The sequence below is a fragment of the Theropithecus gelada genome, chromosome 11 (assembly GCF_003255815.1).
Source record: "Theropithecus gelada isolate Dixy chromosome 11, Tgel_1.0, whole genome shotgun sequence".
In the NCBI taxonomy this organism is placed as follows: domain Eukaryota; kingdom Metazoa; phylum Chordata; class Mammalia; order Primates; family Cercopithecidae; genus Theropithecus; species Theropithecus gelada.
In genome coordinates, this window is record NC_037679.1 from 97,686,454 (window position 1) to 97,704,258 (window position 17,805).

At 54.4% G+C, this 17,805-nt stretch overlaps 2 protein-coding genes and 1 non-coding gene across 12 annotated transcripts in view; all 3 read right to left on the minus strand.

The window, feature by feature from the left end:
* Nucleotides 1-211: 211 nt before the first annotated feature.
* C11H12orf57 (chromosome 11 C12orf57 homolog) lies at nucleotides 212-2,823 on the minus strand. 6 transcript variants are annotated; one of them, XM_025403825.1, is made up of 3 exons: nucleotides 2,497-2,823; nucleotides 1,523-1,699; nucleotides 212-443 (listed from the first exon to the last, which is right to left on the minus strand). In XM_025403825.1, the coding sequence occupies exons 1-3, from the start codon at nucleotides 2,504-2,506 to the stop codon at nucleotides 292-294; spliced, it is 339 nt and encodes a 112-aa protein (XP_025259610.1). In that variant the 5' UTR covers nucleotides 2,507-2,823; the 3' UTR covers nucleotides 212-291. The 6 variants fall into 6 exon arrangements, with proteins under 6 accessions (XP_025259610.1, XP_025259612.1, XP_025259611.1 ...); XM_025403827.1 differs by having other exon boundaries at nucleotides 1,523-1,795; nucleotides 1,973-2,806; XM_025403826.1 differs by having other exon boundaries at nucleotides 213-443; nucleotides 1,610-1,699; nucleotides 1,973-2,806.
* On the minus strand, nucleotides 2,285-2,346 carry LOC112635661. Its single transcript, XR_003121998.1, has one exon. It is a non-coding gene; the product is annotated as a U7 small nuclear RNA (small nuclear RNA).
* A 1,011-nt stretch (nucleotides 2,824-3,834) lies between the features above and the next one.
* Nucleotides 3,835-17,805, minus strand: part of ATN1 (atrophin 1) — a 17,956-nt gene continuing 3,985 nt past the window's right edge. Inside the window, exons 1-10 of one of the 5 annotated variants that reach the window (XM_025403798.1) lie at nucleotides 17,459-17,590; nucleotides 12,146-12,334; nucleotides 11,864-12,001; nucleotides 11,601-11,714; nucleotides 8,650-10,646; nucleotides 8,150-8,372; nucleotides 7,006-7,702; nucleotides 5,126-5,269; nucleotides 4,594-4,774; nucleotides 3,835-4,408 (exon numbers count right to left, since the gene is read on the minus strand). In XM_025403798.1, coding sequence (XP_025259583.1) covers nucleotides 4,375-4,408; nucleotides 4,594-4,774; nucleotides 5,126-5,269; nucleotides 7,006-7,702; nucleotides 8,150-8,372; nucleotides 8,650-10,646; nucleotides 11,601-11,714; nucleotides 11,864-12,001; nucleotides 12,146-12,172 — 3,555 coding nt within the window. In that variant the 5' untranslated portion in view covers nucleotides 12,173-12,334; nucleotides 17,459-17,590 and the 3' untranslated portion in view covers nucleotides 3,835-4,374. Of the gene's footprint in view, nucleotides 4,775-5,125; nucleotides 5,270-7,005; nucleotides 7,703-8,149; nucleotides 8,373-8,649; nucleotides 10,650-11,600; nucleotides 11,715-11,863; nucleotides 12,002-12,145; nucleotides 12,335-17,458; nucleotides 17,591-17,805 lie in introns of those variants that run through there. The other 4 variants (XM_025403796.1, XM_025403797.1, XM_025403795.1 and 1 more) reach the window with 4 other exon arrangements.

Sequence of the window (17,805 nt, forward strand, 5' to 3'; positions counted from 1 at the left end):
CGCCCACCCACCCAGAGCGTCTAGGGGCCCAGTCCAGCCTCTCACCCTGCCCTGGGGGAAGGGGAGGAGCCTCAGGCCCTCACTGGAGCAGGGTTAGGCCCAGCCAGGAGTATAGGAAAGAGCTGTACATGGGGATGGGGCCTGGAAAGGCAGAGGGAATCTGGGAAGGTGAGATGGGGGTTGTCAAGTCTGCAAAAGACTGACACCAAGGCTAAGTCACAGGCACGTTTATTATCGTCTGGAACATCAAAGCCTTTCCTTCCCTGGCAGGGGCACAGGGAGGGCCAACTCTCAGGAGGCAGCCACGCTGCCACCAGCAGCAGGCCCGTGGGGTGGCAGGGTCATGGGCGGCAGGAACAGCGCCTTCAGCTTGCCTGACAGGCTGGCGATCTCAGGATCCTGGGCTTCGTAGGACTTGACCAAGCGAGCAAATTTAAGGACACCTGCAAGAGGGAGTGGAGGGTCAATGCCAAGGACCAGCTGCGTAAGACAGCTGGAGGGGGTGGTAGTTTAAGCATGAACTGCTTCCCCACTGGCTGGGCAGCTGTTTGCAAAACAGGACGCATGCAGGCCTCTGTCCTATGTGGTTTGGATCAACTTCTTGGTCTACACTGGGCACAACTAGATGGGATGCAGTGAATGAAAATATCCCAAGGCAGTGTGCTTCTTGCTCTCAGGTGAACCCTTTTAGCAGTTTAGTCACTGGAACCCCATGAATGAACATGAGACCCCAGGTCTGTAGCTGGAACGCAGGAAGGCTATGGGGCAGCAGAGCTGAATCAGTCAGCACCTTTGGGGAACACCAGGATCTCACCAAAAATTTAACCACCAACCCCCACATAGAAATTAGCTGAAACACCCTGGAGAGACTGCAGCCACTGCTGTAATGCAGACATCTCACTAAAAGATGGCACAACAGCGTTGACGTCCAGCTCTGCTACTACTAAAAGTCTGCACCATTAGCGTTTGCTCCCTCATCACAAAATGGAATAATAATGTGATTCACAGTACAGGCTGACCATCCTTAATTAGAAAACCCAAAATCTGAAATTATTTGAGTGCCAGTGTGAAGCCAAAAATGGAAAATTCCACACCTGACTTCATGGTGGGGGGTGGGGGTGGGGGGACTGTAGTCAAAACGCAGTCAAAACTTTGTCTCATGCACAAGATTATTCAGACTATTATATAAAATTACCTTCAGGCCATGTGCTTAAGCTGTATGTATACGAAACAAAACAATTTCGTGTTCAGATTTGAGTCCCATCCCCCAAGATATCCATGTATACGTAAATATTCCGAAATCTGAAAAAATCCGAAACACTTCTGGTCCCAAGTATTTCGGATAAGGGATACGGAACCTCTCCTGTACAAAACGCAACTCGGAGGCACAAGCTCAGGGTAGACCCTGAGCTCTGAGTGCCAACACTGTCACCGTGTGGCGAGAAAGGGGACAACCGCTCAGGGCCCCATAGATCCGGCGCCCTCTCCCGACCCAACCCCCGCCTTCCCGCGTCTGACCCACCTTCCCCGTCGCAGCTGAAGCCATAGGCTTTGATAACCTCCTGCTGGATCTGCGTGGCCACGGGCAGCACGAATTGCAGCATCTTACCCATGTCGTTGCACGCGTTATCCCGAGCCTCGTCCATGCGCACTGCATTCTCAGGGGCGGAGAACGCCTGGATCACCTCCGCCAGGACCACTGCGCGTCAGAAGCATCCCAGGGAGGCGTCCCGGGTAGGCGTCGGAGAACGGAGAGCGGGCCCAGTGGAGAGCGCAGGGAATTAGTGGATTGAGGCTATAGGTAACCCAATAAGATCCCGAGTCTTGGGGGCAAGCGCCCCACTTAGAACGACGGGACCCGGCGTCCCCTACCCTGTTTTCCCGGCGGACGAAGCCAGGTTTGTCGCCCCACATCCTCCGCCCGCATCCTCCCCGGACCGGCAACCCATGCCTTGACTACGATTATTCTCACCCTTTGCCTGCTCAGCGCTCAGGGCCGCGGGTTGGGCCGCGGCGGACGCCATATGGCGTCTGAAGTTGCAAGTGCAGCGGAGATAAATGGAAAGCTCAGGAAGAAAGAGCCACGTCCCACTAACAGTTCCCAAGACCAGTGGGGGTGGAAAGAAAGCAGCATCCGGTGTAGCCGGAAGCCCCCAGGCGTGGTCCAAACCTTCGTATCCAAATCTTTTAACATTGCTTACACCGGGAAAACTACCTACTAAAAGAACCTTACGGAAATTATGCTCAATAAACAGATTCTGTCGTTACGAACAAGCTACGTGAAAGGGGCTTTCCGACAAATACCGGAAAGCCTGCTAGACAAATTCTAAAAGAGCTGTAACACTGTTGCGCATGTGTCTAGAGAGAAGAAGGGATATGCATGAACTCCACAATTGGTGAGGGTGAACTCAGGTGGCTTTTTTTCTTGTTCCTATTACTGTATAAACAACGATGCATGTTGTAACTTTCAGTAGGAAAAAGAATATTCTAAGGAACTTAAGTTCATTTCTAGAGTTCGCGAACATTTGCTCTCAGCCTATGCAAATGAGTTCGATGCTGATTGGTTGAGATACCAGCCAGTCACAGCCCGTTCGTTGTTGTTAAGCCCAGAGACCTGGATTAGGCAGTAAAAGCCCAGAGCAAAAGCCATTCTCGCACTTTCCTAAAATGGCCTTGTCTACTGATGGGCGACGGAGCATAACGCCTGGCCTGATTTCCCTTCCCTTCCAGGCTTTTGAGATTATCAACCACTCCCTTCTCAAACTGTAGGGTGGTTAAGGATGCCAGGTACTAATCGCCTGGATCTATTAAAACTAGCCCACCCCATCCCCGCTTCATAACTGGTTTTGTTTTTTGTTTCTGAGACGGAGTCTTGCTCTGTCGCCAAGCTGGAGTGCAGCTGGGGGGATCTTGGCTCACCACAACCACCACCTCCTGGGTTCAAGCGACTCTTCTGCCTCAGCCTCCCAAGTAGCTGGGACTACAGGCGCGCACCACCATGCCCAGCTAATTTTTTAGTAGACACAGGGTTTTGCCATGTTGGCAGGCTGGTCTCGAACTCCTGACCTCGTGATCCGCCCGCCTCGTTCTCCCGAAGTCCTGGGATTACCAGCGTGAGCCACCGTGCCTGGCCTCATAACCGTTTCTTAAACTATTCCATGGAAAGGATTCAGGACTCTGAAACCTTTGTTCCAGAGGACTCTGGTGGCTCCTAACAGTGAGACCCCTCTGAATAGATTCCAAGACCTGACCATGTCAGAGGTGGGCTTGTCCCAGGCCTCTAGTGTTTGGTTGGTTGGGGTTTCTTTTGTTTTGAGATAGGGCCTTGCTTTGTCACCCAGGCTAGAGTGCAGTGGTGCAATCATGACTCACTGCAGCCTCGACCCCCAAGTGATCCTCCCACCTCAGCCTCCTGAGTAGCTAGGACCACAAGTGCACCACAACGCCCAGCGGATTGTTTTTTAAGATGGGGTTTCTCTATGTTGCCCAAGCTGGTTTCCAACTCCTAGGCTCAAGCAATCCACCCGCCTCAGCCTCCCAACGTGCTGGGATTACAGGCATGAGCCACAGAGCCCAGGCCCAGGCCTCCAGTATTTTGACTTCCCAGCCTTGGGACAGGAGGGAGCACTAGCACCCCCGGTACCGCCTCGGGCTGAGTCAATGCTCCGGGCTCTTCAGGGATCCCCTCGCCAATTCTTCCCAGCCCCTACACCCAGTTCCTTGAGAAGGACTGGTCTCTTCCCGCTTCCCTGCCAGAGCCTGGCTGCAGTTAAGTACCACTGCACTGAGACCCAGCCTCACCCCCATATCCCACAAAGAACAGTCACAGCCATGTTCCTGGGGAGTTGTGAGGATGTTTTTGTTTGGTTGGTTTTGGTTGGGATGTTTTTTAAGAGCGTCATATAGATATATATATATATAAATTATTAATGTGGGGAAGGGGCAAGGGGCATACATTGCAAAGGGGGCGCGCACACAGGGATCAGGGAGGGGCAGGGGTGGCACACGATGCTACGCAAAACAGCCACATCTAACAGATGAAATAATCACACCAACGGGGCAGGGGAGGGGCGGTGGCCACGGGGCTTGGGCATGGGGGAGAAGAAAAGCAGGGGGGACAAGGAAGAGAGACCTGGTCCAAGATTCTGTGCGCTTTCTGTCCCCATCCTCGCCTCCTCCCCACCTCTGCACACCACACCAGACCTTGGCCTTCTGTCTGTCCCTCCCTCCCCCACTCTCTGTCCAGCTGCGGAGGCCCTGCAACTGAGCAGCACCCTCTTGGCTCTGGGTGGCAGGCCAAGGGTGGGGTGGGGGGAGGGTGGGGATGCTCCAAGGTCCAATGTAGGAGCCGTGGTGCTCTCTTGATCGCAGGTTCTACAGTGGCTTGTCACTCTCCTTCTTCAGGTGACTAGGGAAGGGGCAGTGCATAGCAGAGAGGTAAGAGACTTGAGACCAACCCTGACCTTGCCCCCTTACCAAAGGGGTTGGGAGAGGAGGGGTTCCCTCCCCCAGGAGCACAGTGCCCAGCTGTTCCATGCCCACAGCCCCTCCCAGGCTCGCTGAGCCCATGTCCCCCTGGGGACCCTGGGGTACCTGTAATAGTCCTCCTGGGCAGGCAGCGGCACACTGTGCAGCGGGTGATGGGCATGCAGCCACTGCTGCTGTTCCAGCGCCAAGCGCTGCAGCTCAGCTGACTGTGCGTGCATGGCCTGCAGCTGATGAGCTGCTGACATTGGGGCAGAAAGGGAGGCCGGCAGGTCCCGGTAAGGGGCAGCTGTGAGCAGGAAGGGCAAGGGTCACATGACCAATGGATAACAAGCACCTGCTCTGGACCAGGGGATAGCCAGCTCCTTTATATACAAAGGTAATGAACTAAAAAGTTAGGTAACACAGCCAGTTCTGTAAGTTGCCAGTGGTAGAGTGGAATTGGGATTCAAACCTCTTAGGCTGACACTAAAACTTGTGCTTCTCTTGGGCAGAGGTTCAGCTCTCCTATTCCCATGCCCAGCTCCTCTAGGAATCTCCTCATTCCTCCTCAAGCCCAACTAGGCCCATCCCCCCACCTAAATACCGCCTTTCTGCCCTTTTCTCATTACAGCTTGCCTACCCCAACTTCCATCCTTACCAAAGAGCTGGTGACGAAGAACTTCGTTCTCGTGCAGAGGGTGAGGAAGCAGGGGGTTAGGGAGAGTTCCAGCTGGGTAGGGGATCCGAGTAAGGTGAGACCCTGAGGCCAGGGGGTCGATGAGAGGGTGCACTGAGGCAGAGGCTGGAAAGCAGAGAAGAGGAAGGTGTCACCAGAAGGCAGGTTTAGGGAAAACCATGCATTTGGGTGAAGGGATCCAAGGCTGGGAATTGAGTTGGACAAACACAAGGAGCTCCAAAGTGGAACAAAGGCAGAATGGAAGAACTAGAGGCCTGTGGGGGGGGGAGGAGGACAGGCTGAGCCCTACTGGAGGAGGGACATATGGATGACAGAGGACAGGAAATTAGTCATCAGAAGGGTCTGAGGGGAAGGAGAGGGAGAGGTAGACTGCTTGAAGGAGGTGGAAGATAGAAGTTTAGGAAATAAGACAGGAAGAGGCCAGGTGCGGTGGCTCAAGCCTATAATCCCAGCACTTTGGGAGGCTGAGGCAGGCGGATCACCTGAGGTCAGGAGTTCAAGACCAGCCTGGCCAACATGGTGAAACCCTGTCTCTACTAAAAATACAAAAAAATTAGCCAGGCATGGTGGCACACGCCTAGTCCCAGCTCTTCAGGAGGCCAAGGCAGGAGAATCACTTGAACCTGGGAGGTGGAAGCTGCACTGAGCCGAGATCGTGCCACTGCACTCTGGTTTGGGCAAAAGAGCGAGACTTGGTCTCAAATTTAAAAAAAAAAAAAAAAAAAAAAAGCAAGCGGGTGCAGTGGCTCACGCTTGTAATCCCAGCACTTTGGGAGGCCAAGGTGGGCGGATCACAAGGTCAAGAGATCGAGACTATCCTGGCCAACATGGTGAAACCCCGTCTCTATTAAAAATACAAAAATTAGCTGTATTTGGTGGCACACGCCTGTAGTCCCAGCAACTCAGGCAGGCAGTGCCTGCTGAGGCAGAAGAATCGTTTGAACCCAGGAGGCAGAGGTTGCAGTAAGCTGAGATCGCGCCACTGCACTCCAGCTTGGCGACAGGGCGAGACTCCGTCTCAAAAACAAAATGGTGAAAGGATAGTAAGTAAAGCTCATTATTGCCTATGACACCCAAACCCAAAGCTACAGGGCCCCTTCTAGGAAGTTACAGATCTAGAGATGGGGAAGAACATGAAAGACCTCCCACTGTGAGAAAAGGAGAAAATGGCAAAAAATAAGAGTTGAATCCAGAGAAATCAGAAAATAGGTTTGTGGACTGGGCACGGTGGCTCACGTCTGTAATCTCAGGACTTTGGGAGGCCAAGGTGGGTGGATTGCTTTGAACTCAGGAATTTGAGACCAGCCTGGCCAATATGGCAAAACCCCATCTCTACCAAAACTACAAAAATTAGCCAGGTATGGTGACACACGCCTATAATCCCAGCTACTCTGGAGACTGAGGTAGGAGGATCACTTGAGCCCAGGAAGTTGAGGCTGCAGTGAGCTGTGACTGCACCACTACACTCCAGGCTGGGTGGCAGAGCGAGACTATGTCTCAAAAAAATAAATAAGAAGATATGTTTGTGAAGGGCTTGGGAGAATGGGGCTGTGAGGATAGAAAGGTGTGTCCTTCAAAGGCTCCCACCTGGGCCTGTCATGGGTAGGATACTAGACTATGGAGAGGACTGGGGTGTGGGGAATACAGGCTCTGTGGCCAGGCAAGGCCATGAGGAGACAAGGCTGAGAGAACGTCAGGGAGGCAAAGTTGAGGGCAGCAATCTCAGGAAAAGTTAATGCCAGGCCAGGGGAGGAAAGTCTCAGCCAGAAGAACAAAAGAGCCCAGTCATGATGGGGGAAGGTGGCCCCAAAGGGCCAGGGAGAGGAAGGAGGGGGTCTCACCTGCATGGATAGCATCTTGCTGGTGCAGGTGCAGGTGCGAGTGGATGTGGGAGTGCTGGTGGTGATGGGGAGTCACATTGAGCATCTGCAGCCGGGCCAGCGGGTCATTGCCCAGGGCCGCCACCCTTTCTGCGTGCTGCCTCTCAGCTGCCAGCCGCTCAGCATAGGACATGTCAGGCCGCAGGGCTGGCCCAGCTGCCAGTGCTAGACGTTCTCGATCCAGGGGCCCCAGGCTCGGATGAAAGGGGAAAGGGTGCAGGCCAGGTGGGCCAGGCTGCAGAGCCAGGCCCCCATGTCGGGGAAAGGGATCCAAGCCCGGCCCAGGGACCCCATGTAGGGGTTCCAGCTCACTAGGCTTCACCTCGAAGCCAGGCTTGAGGCGGTCACGGAGGTCTCGTTCACGGGCTTCCCGTTCCCTCTCCCGGGCAGCAGGATCACTGCTGTACAGGGCCGGGACATTGTAACCCAGGAGCCCCGGGTCCACTGCCCCCAGGGGCACGTAGAATGGATGGTTGCGATTGCCAGGAGACATGACATGAGGCCGGGCATATTCACTGAGAGTGCGCAAGGCTGGAGTGTCAGGACCCAGGTAGGGGGGCACGGTAGCCACCGCACTGCCCGGTTCAAATGGAGGGCGATGGGGCACTGGGCCCAGAGATGGGCATTCCACCGGAGCACGGCCCTCCTGAGCCAACTTCTGTGGGGTACAGGGAAAAGTGGAGTCAAAGCGGCAGTTATGAGAAGAGGTGGCTGGTTTCAAGCTGCCCATTTGTTTCCACAGCTGAATGCCAAAATGCCTCACCTCACTGAAACTCTGCCCACCTGTAACTTAACTGCGACCCCCCCCCCTCCCGAATATCTGCCCTTCTTGGGATCCACAGGTAGTCCCATCTGAGCAGGCCTTCTCCCAACCCAGGAATGCAGACTGCTGTCGCTGAAATCCTTTTCGGCTCCATTTCCTGGGCTGCAGTGGTACCTCCCCTCCGACAGGTGGCGACTTGATTCGCCCGCCCACCTAGCACAAACCCCAGCCCCCGCCCCCGCCCCAGCCCCAGCCCCAAGCCCAACCCCAGCCCCAGCCCCGCAGCGCGGCTAAGAGAGGAGGAGGCAAAGAAGGCGGTGGCGCAGGCAGTGACGCACTCACCACGCTGCGTTCAAGCTCGCGCTCCTTCTCGCGCTCGCGCTCCTTCTCGCGTTCCCGCTCGCGCTCCCGCTCCTTTTCTTCGCGCGCGCGCTGCTCCGCCTCGCGCCGCACCTTCTCCACCAGGTCGGCCCGCTTCTTGGCCAGTTTGGAGCCCTCCAGTGGCACGAAGTACAGGTCGCTGCGCGCGCACGAGTTGAAGCCGCGATCCAGGTGTTTGTTGAACCTGCCAGGCGTGGAAGCAGCACGCGCTCAGCCGGTGCGAGATGCCGGATGGAGCCCGCGGAGCCGCGGCCCCGGCGAGTGCTTGTAGCCCCCGCCTAAAAACCACCCCTGCAGGCTGAGCTGCTGCGGGCCTCACTGGCCGCTAGGCATGGACGGAGGAGAGGGGCGTGCTTTTCTAAAACACTACACCAGCGCAGGGCCCCTCCCTGCTACTCCCTCTCCGTCGCCGCCTTGTCGTCCCCCTTCCAGGCCCACCTCCGCCCCACCTGGCCGCTCACCTGGCAGACTGACTGGCATGGCTGGGCACATCTACCACCTTGGGAGGGGGCGAGGGGCTGCGGGCTGGCGGAACTGGGCTCTCGGGGGTCTCATACTCCTCAGCCGGCTCCTGCTTGATCTGCGTGGCGCTCAGGGGCGGCCCTGAGGCAGGGGCCGCGGGTGGTGGTGGCAGAGATGGCAGGCCTGAGGGCCCCGCAGGTGGCAGGGGCCCAGGTCCCACGGTGGGCGAGCCCGGCTTGAAGGTCCCTGGGCCTGCAGGTGGCGAGGTTCCTCTATAGCCCGGTGGGGTCCCCGTTCGGAAGTTGGGAGGAGACCCGGGCTTGTATCCGGGTGGGGTGGCTGCCTTGTAGGCCCCCGGGGACGGGGCTCTCTTTCCGTACGGTGGGGGCCCAGGTGGGGAGGCCGTTTTGTAGCCTGCTGGCGAGGAAGCCACGGTGGCAATGACCGTGGAAAGGGTAGCCGAAGAGGTGGTGACCGTAGGCACCGGTGGGAAAGGGTAGGGCGTCCCCTGAGGTCCCTGGGAGGGGGAGGGGTGTGAACATGGGAAGGACGCTTGAGAAGTGGAAGAGGAAGAGTTGGAAGAGGAAGAGACTGGAGGGCCATTGGGGCCTGCCTGGCTGTAGGACACCTGGCTGTGAGGTGGGGGCAGGTGTGTTGGCCCTGGTGGGTAGGGCCTCAGAGACCCCAGGGAGGGAGACATGGCATAAGGGTGTGCGTGGTGGGAGCTGCCGCCCTCCAGGGGGTGGGGAAATGCTCCAGGAGGGGGCCCAGAGCTTCCGTGATGCTGCTGCTGCTGCTGCTGCTGCTGTTGCTGCTGCTGTTGCTGGTGGTGATGGTGATGTGTTGAGGCTGGTGGGTGGGCAGTGGACTGGGCCCCAGTAGATGGCGGGAAGGGGCCTGGATGGGCATTGCTGTTGGCTAAGAGGCGGCCATAGGGAGGAGGTGGGGGGGGACCCTGGCTCCACACAGCCTGGGATGGGAGAGAAGGCTGAGTATACTTGGGGGGCTGATTGGAGACAGAGAGGCTTGTTGGGGGAGGGAAAGAGTGGGGGTAACTGGGCAATGCCTGGGAAGCTGGGTAGGGGGAGGCAGAGGAAGAGGAGGAAGAACTGGAAGAGGAAGCTGCTGCAGAGCTACTACTAGAGGATGAATAAGGAAACCTCATGGGGGGTGCTGGGGCAGAAGAGGAAGCAGGAGGCAGAGAGTGGGGTGAAGGAGCCAGAGTCGGGCCCTTCTCTGGGCCAGGAGGAAGTCCACCCATACCCTGCCCCATGGCATGGGGAGAGGGCAGATGCCCAGGTAGTGGTTGGGCCCCCAGGCCAGGGGGAGAGGCTGATGCATTGTTGAGGGGTCTCAGGGCAGGTGGGGGAGGCAGGTTCGGGGTCACATGGGGGAAGTTGGCTGGTGGTGGAGCAGAAGGTAGGTTCCCACCACCCACTGGAGTGTTAGGTGGCTTAGCTGGGGGAGCACCACTAGCCCCAGAGCTTGATACTGAAATGGGAGTAGTGGGTGGGGGGTGCTGCTTACCCCCATTAGGGCCCCCCACTGATGAGGCAGCCCCTCCCCCCTTGGGACCCATTGGGGGTCCAGACAAAACTCCTCCACCAGCGCCCCCAGGATAGAGCTGTGGGTGAGGGGGAGGGGCCCCAGGAGGAGCCTGGAACATTCGAGATGTGGGGGGCTCCATGGGAGCATGATATCCAGTGGGTGTCACAGAAGGATGGGGTTCAAAGCTAGCCTCTGGCTGTCGAGGGGTGCTGTCTGGCGGTGGAGGGGAAGGAGGAAAGAGTGGAGGTGGGTGGTAGGGGCGGGCTGGGCCCTGGGACAGGCCAGAAGATGAGTCGGAGTCATTCTCCACACTTCCAGGGCTGTAGATGCTGGGGGACGTGCTTCGGTTGTCCTGGTCAATATCCCTAGGGTCGCTGCTGCCATCATCATTAAGGCTCCGCCCATCCAAGCTATCCAGATCAGAGGGAGACTGTGGCCGAGGGAGTTCCTGCTGTAGAAAAGGGAAGCCTCATTTTTTCTCTTTTCCTTTCCTGCTTCCCTGAGATTTAGGGCCTGTCTTGCATAAAATCATTTCCCCTCACAGCACACTGTTGTACTGTGATGTGGTGAGTACCTCTTGCCATCTGGGGATTTCCCACTGTCCCCACATTCTTGGCTGCTCCTTAGCAGCCAGTCTTGTTTCCCTCCTATAAAACCCTATTCCTTCCTCAAGGATCCATCTCAAGCACCTTGTCTCTACCCACAGCTGACTCCAAATCCCTGTCTTCCACCATCTCATAACCACCACTTTAACCATCCTCCATCCCCCAAGCCCTTGGTTCTTAGACCACTTCTGGCCGGGCACAGAGGCTCACACCTGTAATCCCAGCACTTTGGGAGGCTGAAGCAGGAGGATCACTTGAGGCCAGGAGTTCCAAACCAGCCTGGCCAACATGGTGAAACCCTATCTCTACTAAAAGTACAAAAATTAGCCGGGCGTGGTGGCTCATGCCTATAATCCCAGCTACTCGGGAGGCTGAGGCACAACTGCTTCAACCCAGGAGGCGGAGGTTGCAATGAGCTGAGATTGTGCCACTGTACTCCAGCCTGGGTGACAGAACGAAACTCTGTCTCAAAAACAAACCAAAAAAAACAATAAAAAAGAAAGACCACTTCTGCATTTTCCTTAAGATTTATTTGTTCCTCCCACTAAGGCTTCTAACCCAGAGACTAGAATCCCCCAACTCTTCTGGTCCCCTTTGGCCCTACCAGGTCATCTGGTGGTCTGTCAAAGTTCTAAGACTCTCTCTGGCATATTATAGACAGAACTGCTCTCATAAGCACTATGATCTGGCCTTTCTCTTATGTCCCAGGAGAGATCCAGCTAAGAATAGTGAGCATAAGGAAATCTGAGAAAAGAATGATCACAAGATGGGTCAGGATGGCGACAAGGGTCTCCCACCTCAGTTTTGGTCTTTTTTGGTGCATTGGTCTCCTCACTTTCACTCTCTGAGATCTCCTCACTCCGACCCTGCTTGTTGACCTTTGGGGTGGAGGCTTCCTCTACTCGGGCCTTCTGTTAGAGAGAAAGAAAATTCCTGTCTTTTCCCTACCTCCCAAGCTTCACCGTTACCCTCTGCCAAACAGGAAGTTCCCCCGACAACACACACACCCCCTCAGTCCCAGTGCCTGGGCATCCTGTGGGAGGACCTGAGGACAGAATACCTTGGCTGTCTGCCTGGACTTCTCAGCTTTGCCATCACTGCTGGACGTGCTGACCCCTCCAGGGGAGGCCCGGCCCCTCGATCTCAGTTCTTCCCGGGGCCCAGGGGCCTCTTTCTTCCGTCCACTCCTCATTGACATCTGCAGGAGGAGGAAGGAGGTAGGTAACACTGTTCTTTACACTGCAGCTAACTTTATGGTGCACATTATTTGTTCTTCTCTAGACCCTTCCTCCTAGCTTGCCTGCCCCGCCCCTCAACTTTCACATCTCTCATTTTAACTCACCGAGTCTTTATTCTGTCGTGTCTTCATTCTTCAGGCTGTGGAGACCCCATTCTCCTCTGCCTGGGCAGCTGAATACAGAAACTTCTCTGCTCCACCCCAAGTTCCCCACAGCTGTGGTCTGGGAAGCAGGATCTCCAAGTTTCCAGTATAGGCACCTGGAACTTTTGCAGGATCTGTTTTCAGTGAAACCTGTTAGAAGGAAACCATCAGAGTCTCCCACTGGGAGAACAGAGTCACAAAGGAATACTATTACGCTTGTCAGAGAACTGAGCAAGCGGCCCAACCCTAAGCCTTTAGGCCAAGAGGTACAGATACCACAAGACATTGCTGGCTTGCCCCATGGGCCACCTTAGCTATCTAAAAGGCAGGGAGATTCTGCTTAAAGTATAATCTCTTTCACCTCTGTAGAGGGCAGAAAATTCAGATGTACCTACAAGCTCCAATCCAGGAGATCACACAGTTTTACCCTTCATGATCCCTAAAGGATATTTGTGAACGCACACATTCCACGGAGCCTTGCAAAGGAACATAAAGAAATGGAGCGGGGCATGGTGGTTCACGCCTATAATCCCAGCCCTTTGGGAGGCCGAGGTGGATGGATCGCAAGGTCAGGAGTTCAAGACCAGCCTGGCCAACATGGTGAAACCCAGCCAGGCGTGGTGGCGCGTGCCTGTAATCCCAGCTACTCAGGAGGCTGAGGCAAGCAAATCACTTGAACCTGGGAAGCAGAGGTTGCAGTGAGCCGAGATCATGCCACTGCACTCCAGCCTGGGTGACAGAGTGAAACTCTGTCTCAAAAAAAAAATGACGTTCAAGTATTAATTTATTGAGTACCTTCTTTATATCAAGCCCTTCACACACATGATTTCATTTAATATTTACAACTAACCCTGAATGGTAAGCATTATTACCTTCATTATATAGGTGAGGGAACTGAGGCTCAAAGATGGTGATTGTGACTAGCTCAACCTCACACAGTGAGGAACCAGTGACAGAGCCAGAATCAAACCCACGTCTGTGACTTCAAAGCCCATGCTCTTTCTTCTATACTTTGCTATATTCTCCTCAGAAGTTGGTGGGGAGAATTCTCAGAAGGCCTAGATCAGTCACAGAGATATGAAAAGAATCTTTTCTCACATCAGAGTAGGTAGAAGAAGAATGTCCCATTCTATAATACAAAGGAACACAGCCCTACCAATCCCAAGACTAAACCTAGGTAGCCCCAAATTGTAGAACTTCACTTTTGAGAGCCTCATAAAGGACTCATTCTCTAGTACTTGAGCTCCCTAAGGCTAGAGGAAAAGTCAGGGTTTTCACATGAATGATTAAAGACTCAAAATATCCGTGAGCAAACAATACAGATTTACCAATTTTGAAGCCTGTCCTCCTACTTGGTATAGACAGGGTTACACAGCTCCTCAAGCCAGTCCATCCATATCTGTCTATCAGTAAGTAGGCAGGTATCTATCTTTATCCAAATCCCTATAGCCAGCTATATTCATTTGCACTTGTTCGTATTTCTTGCTAAGTGTCAAGTCCCTCCAAATTACTGATTGTAAGATCTTTTGAGAACAAAAATGGTATTTTCTTATTTTTTCTTCCTTTCCACTGATGTTGTATATATACATGTGTGCACTTTTCTTGTGATTGACCTTTAAACCCACTAACTTCAGTAGGTCTTTATTCCTGAATTAAGTGCTGCTAGCTCCAGTGGGAATAGACTAAGCTTACCCATCTATTCTATTCTAAGTTGGAGGCCTGCTAGGTAAACAGCATGTCCATATTCTGTAGTGTATTTTTCCCAAGGAACACAGTAATTCTCACTCAGCTCCATGGAACCATACTGATGCAGGCAGTAAGGGGTGAGTTTAACCTTTCCAGGAAACTTCACAATTTACTTAGAATCACAAAATTGCTGGGACAGAGCCTGTCTTCTGAACTTTCAACTGATGTTCTGCCCAGTAGACTAGTGTTTTTTTTTTTTTTTTTTTTTTTTGAGACAGAGTTTCACTCTTGTTGCCCAGGCTGGAATGGAGTGGCGTGATCTCACTCACTGCAACCTCCACCTCCTGGGTTCAAGCAGTTGTCCTGCCTCAGCCTCCTAAGTAGCTGGGATTACAGGCTGTGCCACCACACCCTGCTAATTTTTTTGTACTTTTAGTAGAGACAGGGTTTCACCATGTTGGTCAGAGTAGTCTCGAACTCCTGACCTCAGGTGATCTGTCTGCCTTGGCCTTCCAACGTGCTGAGATTACAGGCGTGAGCCACTGTGCCTGGCCAACTAGTTGTTTTTTTTTTTTAAGTAGATTTTCGCTGTTCTTCCCCAGACTGGAGTGCAGTGGCATGATCTCAGCTCACTGCTACCTCCGCCTCCCAGATTCAAGCGATTCTCCTGCCTCAGCTTCCCAAGTAGCTGGGATTACAAGCGCCCACCACCATGCCTGGCTAATTTTTGTATTTTTAGTAGAGATAGGGTTTCACTATGTTGGCCAGGCTGGTCTCGAACTCCTGACCTCAGGTGATCCACCCGCCTTGGCCTCCTAAAGTGCTGGGATTACAGGCGTGAGCCACCGCGCCTGGCCTTTATTATTTTTTTTTTCAAGTACAGCTATTTTCCCACATTTTTTAGTTGTTGTGTAGACTGGTTTTAAAATACTATCAACCAAAAAAAAAAAAAGAAAAGAAAGAAAAAAAAAATCCAAAGAACAACACCCACCATAGCAAAAGAGGAATCTTAAACAAAAAGCACAACAAAGATGACTATTTGTGACTGGTGTATCTTTGCCAGCCCTCCTAGAGAAGGCTGTCCATCTCCCTTCCCCATCACAGAACCTGTTCACCAAGTCAGTTAGGTTAGGGGATTCAAAAGGTCAGAGAAACACAGGAATGTACCTGAGGAACACAGCAATCATAGTATGCCCTTCTTTTTTAATCACCTGAAATCTGATAAAACTAGCAATGAGTAGCTTTGAAGGAGAAAAGCAGTCATAAAAGAACAAGTAATCCTGGGGATAAGAAGTGGCAGAGGAGGGAAGGAGTTAGGGTTGGATTGTGTGTGTTTCTAGACCTGGGTCATGTTTTAGCACCAGCCTACACTCCTAGCAGACAATAATTGTAACTAATATTACAGAGCACCTACTCTGTATCTGGCCACACACTAAGCACATTCACCTTCGTGACCTTACTTTAAAAAGAAAATGATTAAGACCAGACTGGGTTGGGAGGAAAGTGAGAAATAGAAACAGAGCCCCTAAGTAAGACCAGGAAAAGAAATTAAGAGACATATGGGATGTCAGAAGGAATACAGTGGAGTCACAAGCTCCCTGGGAGGGGCTCACAGGCTAAATTTCAGGATCATTGGCCCAGCCCCCAACATCATTCTGGACCTGCCAGACTAACCAGTCCAAAGTGACTCCTAGATAACAATGCAGCCCAGACCAGCGGATAACAATGCACCGGCCTAAGCCTTCTGAGAATCCAGGACCTTCAGGGAGGCCTCAGAGATCATCTCATCTATGGCCCCTTCATCTTAACAATGAAGTCGGACACTCCAAAAGAAGTGACTTGCCCAAGGTCACAGAGGCACAGCCAGGTCTAGAGACACAGGTCTCCTGGCTCCTATTCTATAGTATTTCCCCTGCATGAGGCTGCTTCATGCAGCCCTCTGTCCTGGGCCACCCTCACCTGGGATGGGCCTGGGAGCCCAGCCATTTCTACAAGGTCAGGGAAGAAGGTCAAAGGTTAGTTGAGGGGAGGAAAAGGGTAAGTTATTCAAGAAGGGAGGCTCAAAGAGGAATTCGCTTTAGAAAATGAAAGAAAGTGCAAAGAAGCAAAAAAACAACTCTACAAAAAATAACATAATAAGGGAGGTAGAGGTCAGAACCAACTGCCAAAAGATGGTGAAATCTGAACAGGAGCATTTTCATCCTCCCATCATGCCTAGGTGGAGAGACTTGGAGAAACACCTATGATCTGCAAGGAACATATCTACCTGTTCAAACAGACTGCAACATGAAAGGGTACACGCCGCCGTGGGGAAACTCCCATCCACCAACAGATCCAGAAACATCCTCCAGAACCCAGCCCAGAGTCCCAAGGACATAGCCGCAGGCCGACGTCCAATGAAGATTCGAAGCCCCCCCGCCTACCAATTGGACATCCCACTGGATCACTACCATAGCGACACAGTGGCAAAAGGTGCCCCCAAGAGACCATCCCAGGAGTCCATCTGGAAGCCACCCCTGCCCCCTCCCAGTTGCCAAAGCAACTCCTACTCTCCTATAGCACCTCAGGGAAGGGAGCTTAAAGGTACCTACCCTAGTCGAAATAAGCCCATGCACAAAGGGAGATCTTTGAGCTCAAAGCAGTAACTAAGGCCTCCCTATATAGATCACAGCTCCAGGGGCAGCGGACGCTCCGGAAATTGGAGGGTGGAGGGTGGAGGTCGCAACTTGCTTGGAGTGCCTGTAAGGTTGCTCAATTATCTCATTTCCATCCTCCCAGAACCCCTTTCTTCCCAACTCCCCCTTCTGTGTTCCTGTTTTCCTCCTCATTAGTTTTGGGATAACCCACACTACTGGGCCCCAGTGCCCTCTCCAAGAAGTAACTACGTCTGGGATGGGGAAAACAGGGTCAGAGGTGACCGGGAGTAGGGGAATGAAAACCGTCACAAAGACATGGCCTTCCCACTTCCACGCTGGAAAACCTCCGGCTCTTCTCAAAGATGGACCTCTTTTTGCCCAAGCCTCCGTTTCCCCGAGGTTCATCAGCCACAGTCCCTCTTTCCACCTACCACACCCCTTTCCCGTTTCCCACTTCCCGTCCATTCCTAACACCCCCAACCCCAGGCTCCGGAACCCGTGTTCTGGGCCTTTGGAGCTTTTTCCTGGAGCCTTCATGCCCCACCTCGCTGCCATCTCTCCTATCCCTTCTGCCTTTGCCCCGAACCCCACTCAGAGCATCCCCCGTTTTCCTCCGCCAACCCCCGCCTCGATGTTCCTCCTCTTTTGGGTCCGCGGGTCCCGGCTACCCTCTGGCCCCACAGCCTTCCTCCGGAGACCCTCCCTCCTTCCCCACCTTCCCGATCCTCCCGAAGCCCTGGCCCCCGACCCTCCTCGGCGGGCCCCACCCCCTGAGCCCCCGGCCTCAGGCCAGGCAAAGCCCGCAGTGGGGGGACGGGATTGGGAAAATAACAAATGGAGGCGACGGCGGCAGGAGGGGGAACTGGGAGGGGTGGGGGTGGGGAGCCGCAGGCCGGAACCCGGGCGGGACAGAATCCCGCGGGCCCGGGGCCCAGGCGGCCGCAGACCTTACCTGCTGGTAGCTCGGGACGGCTGGCTGGCTGCGAGCGGGATTCCGGGCTCCGGCGCCTCTGGGGGGCGGCGGCGGCAGCTCCCCCGCCCCCCTCTCCTCTTCTCGGCCTCAGTCGCCGCCGCGACGACGGCGGCGGCGGCCCCGACCCCCCCGGAGGGCGGCCCCCATCCCCCCTTTTCCCCGCCTGGCCACAATCGCCCGCCGGCCCCCGGAGCAAACCCCGATCCCCGCTCTGCTCCCCACCTCCCCGGGCTCGCCGCCTCCCTCTGGCCGCCCGGAATGCCCCGGGCCGCGCCGCCCGCCCCCGCCGCGCCGCCCGGCCCCGCGGCCCGCCCGGCCCTCGGCGC

Bases quoted from the DNA above. Each gene is read 5' to 3' on its own strand.
- C11H12orf57 (XM_025403822.1), bottom strand. From the start codon at position 2,024: ATGGCGTCCGCCGCGGCCCAACCCGCGGCCCTGAGCGCTGAGCAGGCA. The intron at 1,700-1,972 runs GTGAGAATAATC...TCTGACGCGCAG, and splicing joins GAGCGCTGAGCAGGCAAAGG to TGGTCCTGGCGGAGGTGATC.